The 15,866-nt window shown below is 44.9% G+C and overlaps 1 protein-coding gene across 1 annotated transcript in view; it reads left to right on the forward strand.

Annotated features, from left to right (window-relative positions):
• Positions 1-5,570: 5,570 nt before the first annotated feature.
• T265_13497 (hypothetical protein) overlaps positions 5,571-15,866 on the forward strand; it is a gene marked incomplete at both ends in the record, with an annotated part of 38,254 nt that continues 27,958 nt past the window's right edge. The window contains 9 exon segments of the mRNA XM_009169112.1: positions 5,571-5,630; positions 5,636-5,852; positions 6,438-6,694; positions 6,730-6,921; positions 6,967-7,040; positions 10,569-10,634; positions 11,589-12,024; positions 12,114-12,483; positions 14,868-15,224. Of these exon segments, the coding sequence (XP_009167376.1) occupies positions 5,571-5,630; positions 5,636-5,852; positions 6,438-6,694; positions 6,730-6,921; positions 6,967-7,040; positions 10,569-10,634; positions 11,589-12,024; positions 12,114-12,483; positions 14,868-15,224 (2,029 nt within the window).

Genomic DNA, 15,866 nt, shown 5'->3' on the forward strand with positions numbered 1-15,866 from the left:
ACATTTCCCGCCAAACACCGCTGCCTTGCGGTTAGGCTTTCGAGCCAAAGACTGCTTGAGGGCCCTAATCGTCCTCCTGTCTACGTATGGGTGCCCCGACAGTATCCCGGCCCGCGTACAACCATGTCACTGATAACTAACAATGCTCTCATGCCACATCGGCCGTCGCGTGGTGCCATCAGCCGGGTCGTCTTATTCGTTGCATACAGCAAGGTGGGTAAGCGAACACAGATTACTGCTGAAGCTTTCCTTGTTTCTCTTTTACATACGTTTCTCCCCATGTCCCCACTCCATTAATAACTATCTTCTTGTAGGTCTATCACTTAGGACTGATGACTCCGTCCTTCATTGTTTTTGCAAGCAATATAGGACAGCGAAGCATCATTGTTGAGGTCTGATGTCATGTTGTCGATGATGATGAATGCTCCGAAGACATTAATAGTCAAACTTTGAAGGTCTTTTGACGTTCTCAGCTCGTAGCGCCCAGATTTCTGAGCCGTATAGTAATATGGAGCGCACGGCAGCACGGCAAACTCGATTCTTGACAGATAGGCTGATGTTACCACCCCGCTACAGTCGAGGCAGGCTCACGAAAGTTACTCTGGCCTTCCCAATGCGAATGTAAATATACTCTGGCTAGACCATTACCACTAATACAGCTTCCAAGGTAGACAAATTTGTCCACTGCTTCACCCGCCTCATCTTTAAACATGAGGCTGTGGTTCAAGCCCTCCCATTCTGGTGGCAGTATTCTAAAGTTTTCAGGTGCGAAACGCATGCCAAAGTGTGAGGTGGAATCATTTGGGTTATTTAATGTGGCCCGCATTACTGTGGTATTAGGTCCAAGAAGAACTATGTGGTTCGCGTACCCGATATATGTGTGTGCGAAATTCCTAAGAGAATTATGACCTCATAGGCTTTAGAGACTAGGGTGAATGCTCCATAATCGTATCGGTGACGAAGTTGAAGAGGAAAGGTAAAAGAGGACACCCTCGCTTAACACTGCTTAATGTAGTGAACTCAGGCGAGGGCTTCTCGTAGACCTTCACGTGCCAGCAATAATTAGCATGCAGCACCCTACGGAGGGTCAAGAATTTATGAGGAACTTCTTTGCTTCACAGACACTGTCTTAGTTGGTTGGTGGAAGCAGTTCTAGAATCTGCCGGAAGGTGAAAATGTGATCGATGCATCCTCTTGAAGGACGGAACCGAGCTTTTTTTTCTCTCACGGAATTGTCTCTCCATATGTTCAGTCTTCCTGGTAGTTTTTAAACAGTGTCCTAGTGCCCTTTTTGAAGGCAGGAGTAACTGTCGACCTGCCCCATTTTTCAGGCATTTTCCCGTTCACTCCATATATCATGACTGGACTGGGATCCAATCCAGCAAAGCGTGTTCAGCTCTGGGGCTAAATGTAACTCACATGCCATGTATTCGACGGATCATCGCTTCATAATTACCGGACATATGGAGGGAGAAATGTGAAATGCTCAGTTCATCCCTGGCGTTTTGAGATACATAACCACGGTTGGATCTTGCATATGTATTTCGGAGACACAGGATACCTCAATTTAAAGGGACTAAAAGATCTCCGTGAGCATCATCTGTTTCCTAATTTGACATGGAATGCGGACGGTAAAAGCTCATATAGAGAAAATCTTGTGGATTTTGCAGGATATTATTCTGTTTATTTTTAATAGGCAGTGGGGTGCATAAAACCCATCGGTCAGATAACTGACAGTCAATGACCCGGCAACGTTTGCTTGTGCGGAAGGAGTGAGTTGGGGAGGGAAATCGGTGGGCAAAGAACTGTTCGGGCAAATGGTACTTCCCGGTTTCCCAGGTCGAGTTGGGGGGTCTGGTTGAGGTGCCCCCACCTCGAATTTCTGACTCAAAAGGCAGTGGACATTAGGCCTTCCATCTGGGACCCTGCACGGAGTCGGTGACTCAATAGTCTGAACTGCTTGGCTGCAAGTGGCCGGCGTCACCCGAGAACTCAGGGAATAAGTCACCACTGTGTCAATCCTGATGTGCCTGCGCACTTTTGAGCAGCACCGTACTTTGTTTTTTTCAAGTATTCTAACCGTATTGAATAATGTGGTTACGGTCAACCGTGTGTGATCGGAGCGTGCGGTTTTTGGGTCCGACCTTTTCTAACCTCTATCTTCTTCGATGGAAGGCAGCTTCACTGCTCCTATGAATACGAACATTCTGGTCACCTTGGGAAACACCTTACTAACTTCAAACTCTTACCCCGGAGGACTTTGACTCCGCCTCGTAGCATAACTACGCGTCGTACGGGGTCTCACTGTTTTCGGTCTGACTGCACTCACTTTGCCTTCCTGGCATGTTTGCACCCTGTGGAGTAAAGCTCCAGTCACTGCAGCCCACAGAATCGTTGTGGCACTTAAGCCTAACCACCATATCAAGGTGACAGCCTTAGATCGGGAAATGGAGAATAGATCTAGTGCTAGCGTACCACAAATATCATCAGGTGTCTGCGCTTGAAAACATTCAATCAGATGATTTGAAAAGAAATTGAAAGCACGAATGCTATTGATATCGGTTTACCGCAATTGTCTGCACTGTCTCCGAGACACCTCTTCTTGAAAGGTAAATGAACACCAAACTTCTTGCTGTCTCCTTCACATTCTTCTGCCAAGTCACGCATCATCCACCTCGAATTTTGTGCCATTCTGCGTGGGGCATGGACAGCAAAATTCATCGGGGCGTTCGACGTTTTGGCGTGTGAATGAGCCACAACAGTTAATGGTGTTAGATCTTACCTAGTTCAAAGAGTGGAGCCTGATGCCTCTCAGAGGGCTATGGGCTGATCGCCATGCTTCCAGAAGCTGCGAAGATAACGGGAAGTCTAGTTGCCTAGTCACTACATACGCCCTCCGGCAACAGCTAACGGAGTTTGTGAAGAAGACATCAATAAGTAACTATTTGAAAAGGCAGTAAATTCAGCTGTGGTAGCCTTTCGGTGGGTGGCCCTGCACCTTTAAGGAGACATGGTGGCTGATATTGCAAAGTTGCTCGAGCCTAGACAGGAGCAATCTAAAACCGAGTGTTAGGATCAAACCACGGACCTTCTTACCAGTAGTTTCGCTGCTCAATGGTCTAAAGCGCCGTTGACCGATGAGCTCAAATCCAGCACCCAAACATGCAAAGTCATCCACACATGGCATTGACAAACACCTATCACGTCGGTGGCGACCCACTAGTCTACCCTGACAATGAGTGTGACTTGGAAACGTTGGTCTCCAGTGATCTTAGTCTGGCAAGCAACACAGAGCATATGACCAAATGAGCGTCCATGAAATGGATTTCTGAAGGAGCACCTTAATCAGATTTGACACGATTTACGCCAGAACTATCAGACCGATGCTAGAAATTAATATCCAGCCACATTCTTTGAAAGGGATGTTCCACTCCTCATATCCACTCAACATGGAGCCACTAGCAGCATTAGGGGTGTAGCAAATAAATTTTGTTAACTAAGGCTTAAAGCAAGCGAACCTTACAGTCTTGTGTTGTAGACCTCATGGAGACCTTATCCTGATACACAAAATGGTGTCAACCCCCCACCATCCATTCAGGTAACTATTCACCCGTTAAACACACGTTTTTGGTGGTCAGCGTATCACTCTTAGTCACTAGCATAGGAAGGAGAACAACTTCACTTCAGCCTTTGGACTGAATTAGTGTCTCCCAAAACACAGCACAATCCTGAAATATAGACGGCATGAATTCTACCACGAGCTGTCCACCAGTCCGTTGTACAGTGACGTTTCCTGACCAAAAGGGACTTCGCCTGTTTAGTAGTCACCGAAAAACCTAGTCCATCCGTTCAATAATTGATGTTGCTTTCTTCCGTTTTTTCTTCGTTGCCCTTTTTCTCATTTATGTTTCTTGGTCAGTATGCATACTCTTCATTCCTATTCAATTTCGAGATCGTTGAGATAAGAGAACGAACGCTGGAAGATTTTCAAACCTTCCGGTATTCAAATAGCCTCTGACGAAAACCTTGTCGATCTGGAATATGCAGATATCGTTCTCTTCTCCGAAGAGAAGCTGCGGATGTTTCTGATGACTTGACTTAAGTCATCCCGTCCTCTGGTATGCGCTCTGCGCCCACAAAGTGTAATGTCCTACTCGTAGACATGCGGTCATTGAACAAGCCACTTACAATCCAGGTAGAGGCACTCGAAGTTGTGGAGCATTTTACATACCTTGGAAGTTCTGATTTTAGTGGGACAGATAAGGTTAATGTACGATCTCGGGTCGCGTTCGCTAATTTGAGACAAAGCGGTGTATCCCTGGATCTCAAGGGACGTGTGTATCAGGCTACAGTGCAGGCTGTTTTCTTGTACGGCTATTCGAGCCGCGTAACTGAGACGTTTTCATTTGTTCGACAATTTTTGTCTCAGAACCACAGCTCATGTGGGTTGGTGTCGGCGAATTCGTAACGAGGCAATTAGGGAGCAAGTTTTCGGTCGTGCAACGGGTACTTCTATTGAAGAATGTGCCCAGCTCCAGAAGCTGCGTTGGTTGGGACATGTGTTGCGTTTGCCTAACCGTCGTTTGCCGAAGAGAGTGCTATTTTCCACGCCCAATTCAGAGTGGCTGAAGCAGATAGGTGGGCAATCATTATCTTGACAGGGGGATATGAAAGAGATTACGAAACGTTCGGGTGCTGCCGGTGCTACTCGCCTTCCAGGATGGGGAGCGCGTTATCCCCACTAGACCCGGTTGGAGACGATGCAAGATATGTATGCCAACCGATGTCAGTGGCGATTTTCTTATCAGTTTCTGTCCAACTAGCACTATATCCCTTCCCCGTCCACCTTTATTCTTTCCCTCACAATAAGGCTTTCAAATAAATCATAGTTAAGCGGCAGCGAAGCGTCGGTTTTGAACATCGATATCATGCTGCCGATGATGATAGTGATGATGATGACGATGATGATGATGATGATTTTGATGCATTCCTATTCATTTTATCTGAATAACACCATGTTCCCAACGGGGCAGTCAATGACCGTACAAGCGGTAATCAGTTATCGTTACTATTGGCCTGGCATTCCGACTGCCCAGTGTGAATCACTAAGTAGTTACCGATTTACTGAAGGAGGCGAAAGGGCTGAGGTGGTGCCAGGTTGTTCAAACCTAGATCGAGGCAGCCAAAAGTCCAGGCATGGAATCGGATAATGAGCTAACTGGAGTCGCTTTTTTGTGTTGGAGTGAAGATGGTAGCAGCTTGATGAAAACGCAGCTTTTGGTAACGGCATTGAGCAAGGTCTATATCTTTTCTTTAATTTCATCCAATCAGCCGGTGACTATTTGAAAGGCCAGTCAGGTTGGCCCTACAATACCGTTTTCAATGGACCAGCCCAGACCCCAGTAACTTTAATGGTACCATCAGCGTATTGAGCGCGAAGCCTCCCGTCAATTCCATGTAAATTGTTTAGTCGTAAGCTGCGCGACACTCGTGTCTATTCTTCCTTATTTTTACTGATCTTCATACATTGTCATTCCCTTCTCAACTTCATGGACCAGCGGCTATTGTAAATGCACCATTACCAGACTTCACAGCGACAAAAGTTAGTTGGAGGCGAGATGGCTAAAGTGGTTAGAGCGCGAATTTACTGACCGGAAGGTCCGTGGTTCGAACCCGACCTCTGCCTCTGGACTTCCCCTGTCTAGGCTTGGGCAACCTGGCCGTATCCCAGACCTCATGCTTCCTTCTGGTGGCATGGCAGTTAGGCAGCGAAAGAGTGCTACAGCCGATTGATTTTTTAAATTACTTTACTTGCACTTCAGCTTGCTTGCCCAGCTTCTTTTCATTTTCACGTAGGACTCCCAACCATAATGCTACTGGTTTCGAATGCACTGAACCATGTTAAGCTTAAATACATCGAACTATTAAGCGGTTGATCACGACTCACTCGGAATCTTCTTTATTCCAGATTTAACGGATGGCTTGCCTGAATGCGTTTATGTTCTGTACCACACATTACGGATGCGATGATGAGGTTTGTCTACATATGTCATTTTTGATCTCTCCGCTCGCGATAGAGCCTTTTAGCCAATGAGTTGTCAAAAGTTCGTTCTCATGTATCTAAAGGACTCGCCTATTTTTCAGAATCTGGGTAAGTTTCGTATACTTTTGTCTAGTAGCTTCGTCCAAGTGCTTCCTCATCTCCACAGTTGAAAGAACAATTGCAGCGCCTTATCAGCACCTTATCCACCTTCTTGGTTAGTGGTTCACCAATCTTTTCACTCTAATGCCCCATTTAGAATGTACCGGAAACCGTTTGTCGTGAGGTGTTCGTGCAGTTTTTGGCGGCTCAGGAAAACGGTGCAAACGGGTCACAGGTACAACAGTTTCACTTTAACAACGTGTGCTATCTCAACAATGATAGCCATTTTTCATAGATGGACGTATACATGGTCTATTCAACCGTATCCGCCTTTTCTATTGGCAAGAACGTTTGGCTCTTTGTGGCCTTTTGAAGCTTGCACTGTGTAACTGGCATGATGGGTGGTCCTCGGTCGCAGATGCTGTGTTCGCTCTGACTAGTTATGAGACACGTACCGAACTAATAAATGCCGTAATAACAGACTATTTACACGTGGTGTCTGAAACTGAGGAATTTGTAAAGAATCAAAAGGGCCCCACGACTTCTGCAGGGGTAAGTTGCTTCCCTTTAACTTGTGAATTTGATAGCGTTTTGCGCCATGTTTTGGTGGAGCCCTGGTGGACTTTGACGTGGGCGATAACTTTGATCTCATGATATCACAAAAACTGAAAGAACAGGTCGAATTACTCCAAGCGATTCTAATTGGAGTTCACATGGAACTACAACCTTCATCAACGTCGGCCGTATCTCAGTTCACAAAGCTTATGGAGTCTTTTTGGGTATGTCAAGTCCTCTGCTTGATCCCACTTAATCTTTGTTTCTAGTCTCAATCGTTAGGACTCCACCAACCCATCCTACGAGCACTTGTCAAACGGCCTTCTATACTGGATCAAATTTGGTGAGACAGTCTAATTCGTTTAACATTGCTGGTTGCATGGAGTCTTTTTTAACCTATTTTTTACATGGATTTTGCTTGAGATGCATCCAAAGCGAAGTTCACCGGCAGTCGATATCTAGCAGTTTTGTCTACCTAAATGAACATCGCTGCGTTCTTGGTAATCAGTTTCACATGTATTCACTCCCAAACACCTACTTTGGACAACAATATGATATAGGTGACTGAAAAGACGTTTAAGCCGTGAAAATTTTTTGTTTCAGGTTTATGCGGAGCTTTGTCCAATCGTTTTTACGAGGCTACGTAACCTAGTCTTTTTCGTTGTCAGAATCAGGCTCCAACAACCTAGAGTGTGCGAATTGAATGTTATGTTCATCTATGTATATGCGAATCTTAAGAATGGTTGAATCATTCTGTTTTACGTCCCCTGTTGAAGTGGTATCGATCTTCGTCCGAAAGCAAGACTCGCACGTTGACAAAACTGGCACAAGTGTGTGGAAAACCTTACTCGGTTTGGTGTCTGGTCTGTCGGTACGCTCTGATATTATCTCCTGAGCTTATGTTGTAACCGATAGCATGTTCGCTTTGCTGTATCATATGTACGCTTGTGAAGTTCTTCTCTGAGCATTGTTTTATCAGAGGTCGGCCATGTCCTTGTAAAGTTGTATCGTTGGTTGCGAGAAATATGCTTTTTTAATGAGCAAATCGAGCTACTTTAGTGCAAGGTGATGAGTCTGTGTGCCACCAGAACACTTTCATCGCTTTCCCCAGCTACATCATCAGTTACCTTGCTCCATCTGTCTGACTCTCATCCATTCAACAACTCTCTCCTGAATGCGGTCGTTTTTCTGTCCAACCGATCATTGTGTTTTCGGTCCCCCTCTATACAGCTAGATTTCCTCATCGTTCTGAAGTTTCTGACAAATTCAGGAAAATGGGACAACACTCATGCATGCCATGTTTGCCATGAATTGATTTTTGATTCTTCAGTGACCTTGTGTTTTGACATCATGCACTATATATTTCTCAAAATAAACTTCCGTTTGTCACTTATTCGTGTATACAACCCGGATTTCACGCTAGCTATATCGCTTCACATATTTCTGAGGCTTCTTTCTAACAACTGTACCACCGCGTGCCTCTAGAATTCGGTCTGGTTGGTCGGACTTTATGGCACAAGCACCTGATATGGTTGTCCGCTTTCCAAGTTCACTCACTCATGCATGCCATGTTTGCCATGAATTGATTTTTGATTCTTCAGTGACCTTGTGTTTTGACATCATGCACTATATATTTCTCAAAATAAACTTCCGTTTGTCACTTATTCGTGTATACAACCCGGATTTCACGCTAGCTATATCGCTTCACATATTTCTGAGGCTTCTTTCTAACAACTGTACCACCGCGTGCCTCTAGAATTCGGTCTGGTTGGTCGGACTTTATGGCACAAGCACCTGATATGGTTGTCCGCTTTCCAAGTTCACTCCCAATACACCGACCGCCGCTGCCCATGTTTGGCATCTGCCACTATTCCAGCCCCCTGCCATTCTATGGGTGACTAGCAGATAGTTCTCGAAAGAAAGTCACAATTGAAGGATTTGATGTGCTTGGTTCGAGCAGCACTTTTATGGTGCCATGGTGATTTTTTGGTGAAGTAGCGTTCTTGAGTGTCTGGTGTTTTCTGGACTTTTAAACTGTGTAAGCCCATCATTCCCGACGGACACCATCACAACAAAAACAACCGAATCCCCTATTTGTTATGCATTTTTAATGGTTGGCTGCCATGTAACCCGAAAAAGGTACAAAGGCAGTGACATAAGCCTAGACAGGAGCCGTCGAAAAGCCAGAGTCGGATATGAATCACGCGATTTCTGGTCAGCAGCTCGAGCCTCAGCCACCGGGCTAGTTGAGGCTCGTGTATGCCAACACCCATAATATACAGGCAATCTTATCGTTTTTCAGTTGTTCTTCGCAAGGTTCACCTTCGTGCCGACCTCATTAGCACTGGATGATCCCCATGTTCGACCGGACGTGGTTTAATCATCTCTGCTTTCCTGATAGAAGTCTTGCTGGGGCACTGCCTTGTATAGTCTCAGTTCTCGTTTTTCATTTATTCCATACACTTCGTTGTAATAGTTCTTGTCTAACATTTCGACACTTGATGGTGCTTGTTCACTGTAGCGAATCGTTCTCTGCAGTTTTCCTCTGGACACACGGTCCCCATAGATCAATCAAAATAGGTCCTTTCTGAGAATTGCTCTTTTAGGCAGAAACAGTGAAAGACTGTTTAAATATCTTTTTTACGCCACCGTTGATGGCGTATCATTTTCCGACGATTAATTGCACTGTTCCTTACACGGGCCAACAAGTTCCAACCTATGTTTCCATGCAGAAGGTTCCATTTCTCCAGCATTTTAAAACGCTTCCGTAATGCTCGTGATGATGGGTTGAGAAAATTTGATCAGATCCCGAAAAGCTCGGTGATGCGAATCATTTTTTTCTTATTTGGATCAACCAGGTGGGTTTTGCTGGTATCCATCTCCCAAAAGCTTTGAGTGGCTGAAATCTTTTGAATTCAACCAACTATAAACATTCGGTTGACTTCACTGTTCGTCAACTGGTGATTATGATAACTTTCGTTAGTTGAATAACAAACCTGAAGTCCGGTTTAGTCAACAGCTCACTTGAACAAAGTCCACTTTTCGTGTCCTACTCATTGTCAAACTTTCAGGCATTTTCCTCCAGGATTAGGAATTCCCCAAGATTGGAATTTCACACTAAGCAGAACTCGAATATATCGTCAGATCTCTTATATCGTACGTCTGGCTCAGTGGTTAGGGCGCAAATTTACTGACCGGAAGGTCCGTGGTTCGAACCCGACTTCTGTCTCTCGACTTCCCTTGTCTGGGCTTGGGCAACCTGGCAGTATCCCAGCCCTCGTGCTTCCTTCTGGTGGCATGGCAGTTAGACAGCTGAACAACTTACCATTATTTTTTTACGTCTGGAAACGGTTCACGATAGGTATTCACACGTCCCATCTAATCTAAATTGTTGTAGATATTCTCTCCTTTCCTTTAACCATGTGTTGTTATGCACGGGTTTTCAGCCGCATACCATACAATCGTATTTTGGACGAATCAACCCACCAAGGTATGCAATACAATTATTGGTTTTGAACTTCCCATGGTCAGTTTTAAGAACCCACAGAAGGCGATCTTCAAGAACACTAAAACCTTTAGCTGCACGTCAGATGAGCAGAATGGGTGAATTTTTGGTTTCATCTGAGAGCAACTTCAACCTGCGTTTGATTCCAAATCTGATCTGTGGTCCGAGCTGAGCAGCGGTGTCTCTAAGATTCCAAAATCCGATACAAGTCTCAAGGGACCATTCAGAGGTGGCTTTTTTTTCTGAGGCGGTGTGTCCACACGAAACAGCTGAATAAATTCCAAAATATACACCATCATGTACATCGCAATGGCTTAAAAGCAGCTTGTATGAAACAATTTTTTTGTCTCCTGCGTCCATTTCCAGCTTTTTACAAACACTGATTCTTATTCGTTCTGCGCGCTTGGATTGCCCCTCCCTGTTTCGACGCACGTGAGTCTTTGTTGCATGCCAAACGGGACATTTTTTGTTGGTTATTCTCATGTGATGTATCCATGATTGTGAGAATAGCAGCATGTGAGGGTTCCTGTATTGAACTCACCTTTCCCGAGATTGGTCACTGAGATCATTGAAAACGCTTGTGTGTTGTGTTGTCGTTGGTTGAAGTTTTATTAAATTCTTGAAGTGTACGTTGATTCGGATGACGAAGAAGTCACGAACAAGCTTTGGAGAATTTACTTATTTCGCCTTACGGCAACGGCCATGAGTCCTGTTCAAGTTCATTTCTTTGACAGCCTGAACACATTATCTAGCCACTGTAGAGTATATGGAACTTTATTTGCCCTATTCAGCTCTTATCATGTACACTGATTGAGCGTTTTTATCTCTTTGGAAATTGTTGGACTTCACTGATTGCCTTTCAGGTGTCAGCTGTGCCGAAATGACTAGCTTCGCAGGGTGAGCAGGTGCATTCAGGAAGGTGAATAGTGATTTAAATTATGACCCCGCTCCTGACGCTGCTCCCAGGTGAACATGACAGTCTTTTTTCTGATTGCTGCAAAACTCTGTGCAGACAGCGTCACTGCGATTGATGGTAGCGCGGTCTCGTGAGCTCATTTCTCTGTGTTTTTACCGCTCAGGAGATGGTTAAGTATGTTCTTGTGGATTTTTTCGATGAGGTTTCGGCGAGCACAAGATACGCTATCCAGTTCTCCGGCATTATTCTGAGGACACCAGTTACATCGATTGATTTCGATTCGCTGTTTATCAATAAGTCTGAAATAATCCTTCCGATGTGTCCACGTTTTGTTTTTTAAAGTTCTCCGAAGTAACAACTTTTAGCTTCATGTTTACTGTCGTCCTGTTACTACTGAGAAGAGCACGGTTTTTTTTTTGAAATTTGCACATCTACCTTGCATATCTTTTTTACTCTTTCTGGGATTGAAGTGATCCAAGAACCAAGTCGAGGAAAACTCCATCCAGGCACAGTAGAGTTGCCCCTGGTTCAACAAGGACAGCATCAACTTTGGAACCTGCAGCACCGCATTTTCTATCTGATACACGTCTGCTTAATCGACTGCTCGTCAGTCTGTCCGATTTGGGTGACCTTCCTGTTCACGGACCGTTGTTGCTATTCGGGGCTGTTTGCGCTTCCTCGTTCGCTCCACCGTCTGCTTCTTTGTCTGTTGCTGGTGAGCAGCGAACTGATGAAGAGGTTGAATGGGTACTTGCTAGTGGCGTTGGCGAGCAACTTGACCGGGGTGCAATCAGCGAAACTGCTCAATTACTTGCTGGTCAGTATGGAAAATTGGCTATTGAATCGTTACATGTATTCGATTTCCTCATGGAGCAGTTAAATGGCTTCGGAAATACCGATTCTGGAGTAAGTGTGATATATAGACTGGTTTTTATCAACGTTAGTCATTCACTCTTAAATCGGTTCTCACGACTTTGTTGTTTCTACTTATTTAGTCAAGTGAACTCATGGATCACACAGGCACTGTTGTTGCTGCTACTGGATTTGGTTCGGAAGCTCATATCGGACTTGTGGACTTTTGTGCACATGTGGCCGTTTTAGATTTACTTACCCTATTGACGAGAGATGTGGTTCTATGGTCACTTGATTCCCAACTTCCAGATGTGCACCATTATCCCGAGCTGTTTGGTCCTCCGAATCAGACCGCCTTCATTCAACTCGTTGCGAAGACACTGCACGTCGTTGTTCAGCATGTCCAGTACGTCAGTTCGCAGCCTCGACTAAAATCAAATAAGAATCACGAATCTGAGTCCGGTTCCGGCATAGGTAACCGTCTTGCGAGTTTGATCGAATCACTGACTGAAGGTTAGTTCCCCAACTTTTCGGGTTTTTACTGATTTATAGAAATGTTTTGTGTGGTGCATAAGGTCGCGTTCGAGAGCCACATCTGTTTAGTTATCTTGCCCGCCTACAAGTCCAAGAATAAGTCGTAGCTTGGAGCAAGAGTTAAGCAATGCTCTGCAGTCACTTAACTACTCCACCACAAGTTGAGATTTCCGCTTGATCGGCAGCCTCGAATGGAAGGTATAGGGAGAAATACCCCAAAAAGGCTCCACTGTGGTGGTTTTGTCCCATTCCAAAGGGCTGTGGGTGCAGGCACTGGCTCCGGGATGTCCACTTATTTGTGTGTCCTCTTTACGTCAGGACAGTAGGTGATCCTGCGTGCTTCCCACTTTGGTTGTGTTAACGATGCGTCGATGGGTGACTCCCGCACCATGTCAAGCTCGGGTGTGTCACCATACCTACGCACACAGTTGTCGTTGGTTATCCTAGTTCAGTCTTACTTAGCCAGTATTCTGAACTCCCGCTGTCAGTCTCACATTTAATCAAATTTACTTCCGAAGGAAAGCCGACAGAAAGCCAATCTGCTCTCAGTTTCATACTAACTACACTGTCTGGATATTTCTCCAATAATGCGGTGATAAGTTCGGCGATGTCCGATTCCATTTTCAACATTTCCACAAAGATGTGGTGTTTTTCGTCTGACGGACCGTAAGTCGTCACAAAGGCACGATACGGGTGGAATGGCAACACCGTTTTTCACGCGATTCCCTGAATTTTTAATGCAAAAGTCTGCTTAGGGCATTTCACAGCGACAAAGAAACATGCGGCCGGGACCAAATAAATGTATTAATCTTTCTTGGCATCCTTTTTCGGCTTTTTTTAGTCGAAATTTCTTGTCCATAATTTGAGTGTGTAAGTTACTATTACCTGAGGGACCCAGCATTGCAAAAATTTTAGGTACGGCTAAAAGGCAGTACAGGACGAATGCCTGAACAGAAGTTCTTAAAGCATTCTCGGGTCATTTTTCCCTCAGCTTAGGTTTCGGTCATCTAATTTACACTTCCTAGGCTGCATATTCATGTGGTTCAAAAGGCATTACGATCCACTCAAGTTTTCGAAGGCCTCGTCACGCCTTTCGACTACTAGAGAACCGATTTCCTTGAAAGATCCCATTTGTCTAGTCGACTGATGGGTGAAACCAACGAAAGCGGTGATGAGTAAATGCAGTCCATAGGAATCACACAACGGACAGATAGACTGAGACTTTACTCAGTTTCTCATGCGATCGCGTTCATGCATCCACGCAGTTACATTTGGTTTAACTAGCCATATTTAGACACTTTCGTCTCTGTGACCAATATTCGAATCACACCGCTGTCAACTGCAATTTACCCATCTCTATGCTATCGGTGAACGCAAGAGGCATTTGGAACCACTTTATTTGGGATGCCTTTGTTTTCACCACACTGTGTCGGTGGCTTGGATTTACGGTCAGGGAAACAGTTGTGCTGTTGTGAATGTTGTCATATGAGAGCTAATCAACTGTCATTATCTTTCTAGTCGACAACAGTTAAGGTAAGGACAACCGGGCCAAGAAGTTTTTTGTAGGATGAGCGCTGTTATCGTCCTCCTTACTGAATTCCGGCTGGTCTGTAATCAAACCTAATTACTGTGACGTGTAAGGTCATATGTGAATTGCTTAGCGTAGCGTGTCCTTATGTTCACTCAAAAGCCGAAATAAAGGCTACTATTGTCCAATACCGATTGTTATCGTCAATCACAAAGTGGGACGTTGTTTTTGTCGGACTGCACCATTTTCCGTTGGAGGTTTCATAATTTACTGGTAAATGGGATACGGTGATTCATCTTTCGTTACATCGTCCTGTGGGAGCAATTGCGACCCATGGCCAGCTCCACATCCATGGTTGTATTATGCCACGTTTGTTCGAAAACGTTGCACCTCTTTTTGGTATTTTCGGTGATAACTTTTCCACTCATTCTACGTTGATCGACCTGCTATCATAATCAGCGCTTGAAAAACTCCTTACTGCAAATACGAGGGCCTTCCGGATTTTGATTCTCCATATTGCCTCACTTTGAGGGGATTTCTGTTTGTTGAGAACCGTAGGGAAATTGTGTGACTATACCCAATGACCAAGATAGGGGACAATCTCACGACTCTGTGAGAAAAAGATACCATTGCTCCTTCATTGATTTATTCACCTACCTCCTCTACTGCGGATACACGTATCTTCTCCAGCCGAATTTTATTTTGCCGTCAAGCAGTTACTTACTGTCTTCCATTCAGTCTATTTATCACCTTGCTACACTGTTCGTCCTAACTCACCGCCGACTGATCTGTGATTCTCGGCATTGCTTCCTACCACTCTTTCATTTACACTTAGTCTTTCCTCAGCGTCTTGGCATCTTACGGCTATGTTCCGCCCTGATGATCCCCGGGAGGACGGCGTCATCACGTGGTGCAGAAAGTTGCCTGGTCAAATTGGTATCCGAGCTGATCTCTTCTATGCCGTTCTTGTCCGAACCATTTAGTCCAGATCTGTCAGCCATGCTTTCTCGAAACAGCACACCGTGGTATCCGTCGTTGGACAGTGGAGGGGATTTGACACAAACCAATGAGGTGGTTCTCACACAGCCATATACGATTTGGCAAACCGAAAGTCGTTTTGGCGACCACCGCAAATCCTCTTATTCGACCAAGCTTCAGCTGCCCGCTGGAACTCATGGAATCATTCGGTCAGGTATGAGATAGGATTTCGTACTTCTGCTTGGTGGGTCTGTCTATGACCTCGAATGTTTTCAACATATTACCAGTACTGTCAATTCCGTCCACATAACTTCTTTCAAACTTTTGCTGTAATACGCTGCATCTAGCTTCTACAACAGGCGTCCCGGATCCAGGTATTTCGCAGACTACCGGTGTGCACGCTTGGTGATTGGCTGCAACGTTTCCAGCGGCGGACGCCGAATACTCGACCATTCGGTGTTGGATTTGATTTGGCTCACATGGAACTGTTCATAGACCCTTTCTCACTGATTTGTTTTCCGATTTCCGAGGGATATGCCTGTACTTTGTACTATGCAACCACCTTGCTGTTAGGATGATCCGCAAATAACAATAGTCAAACTCTTCAAACTGTAGAAGCGCTATTCTGGATTCTCTTCATTCTCGTTTGAACTGTCCTTTCCCTGTCCTGGAGCGATTATTCCGGTGAACAGATATCAAAGAAGGGAAGTATTGGATTCTGGTTTCGCTCTTATCAAAGCTCATCAGCAGTGTACCATCAGTTGGATGAATTAAAAACCCACGTTTAAGGAGTGTTACTCTCGAGACCAATCACAGTGAGATACTGCACTCAAAGGCTGTGTATAACGGGACAATG

Source organism: Opisthorchis viverrini (assembly GCF_000715545.1).
Source record: "Opisthorchis viverrini unplaced genomic scaffold opera_v5_71, whole genome shotgun sequence".
NCBI classification, from domain to species: domain Eukaryota; kingdom Metazoa; phylum Platyhelminthes; class Trematoda; order Opisthorchiida; family Opisthorchiidae; genus Opisthorchis; species Opisthorchis viverrini.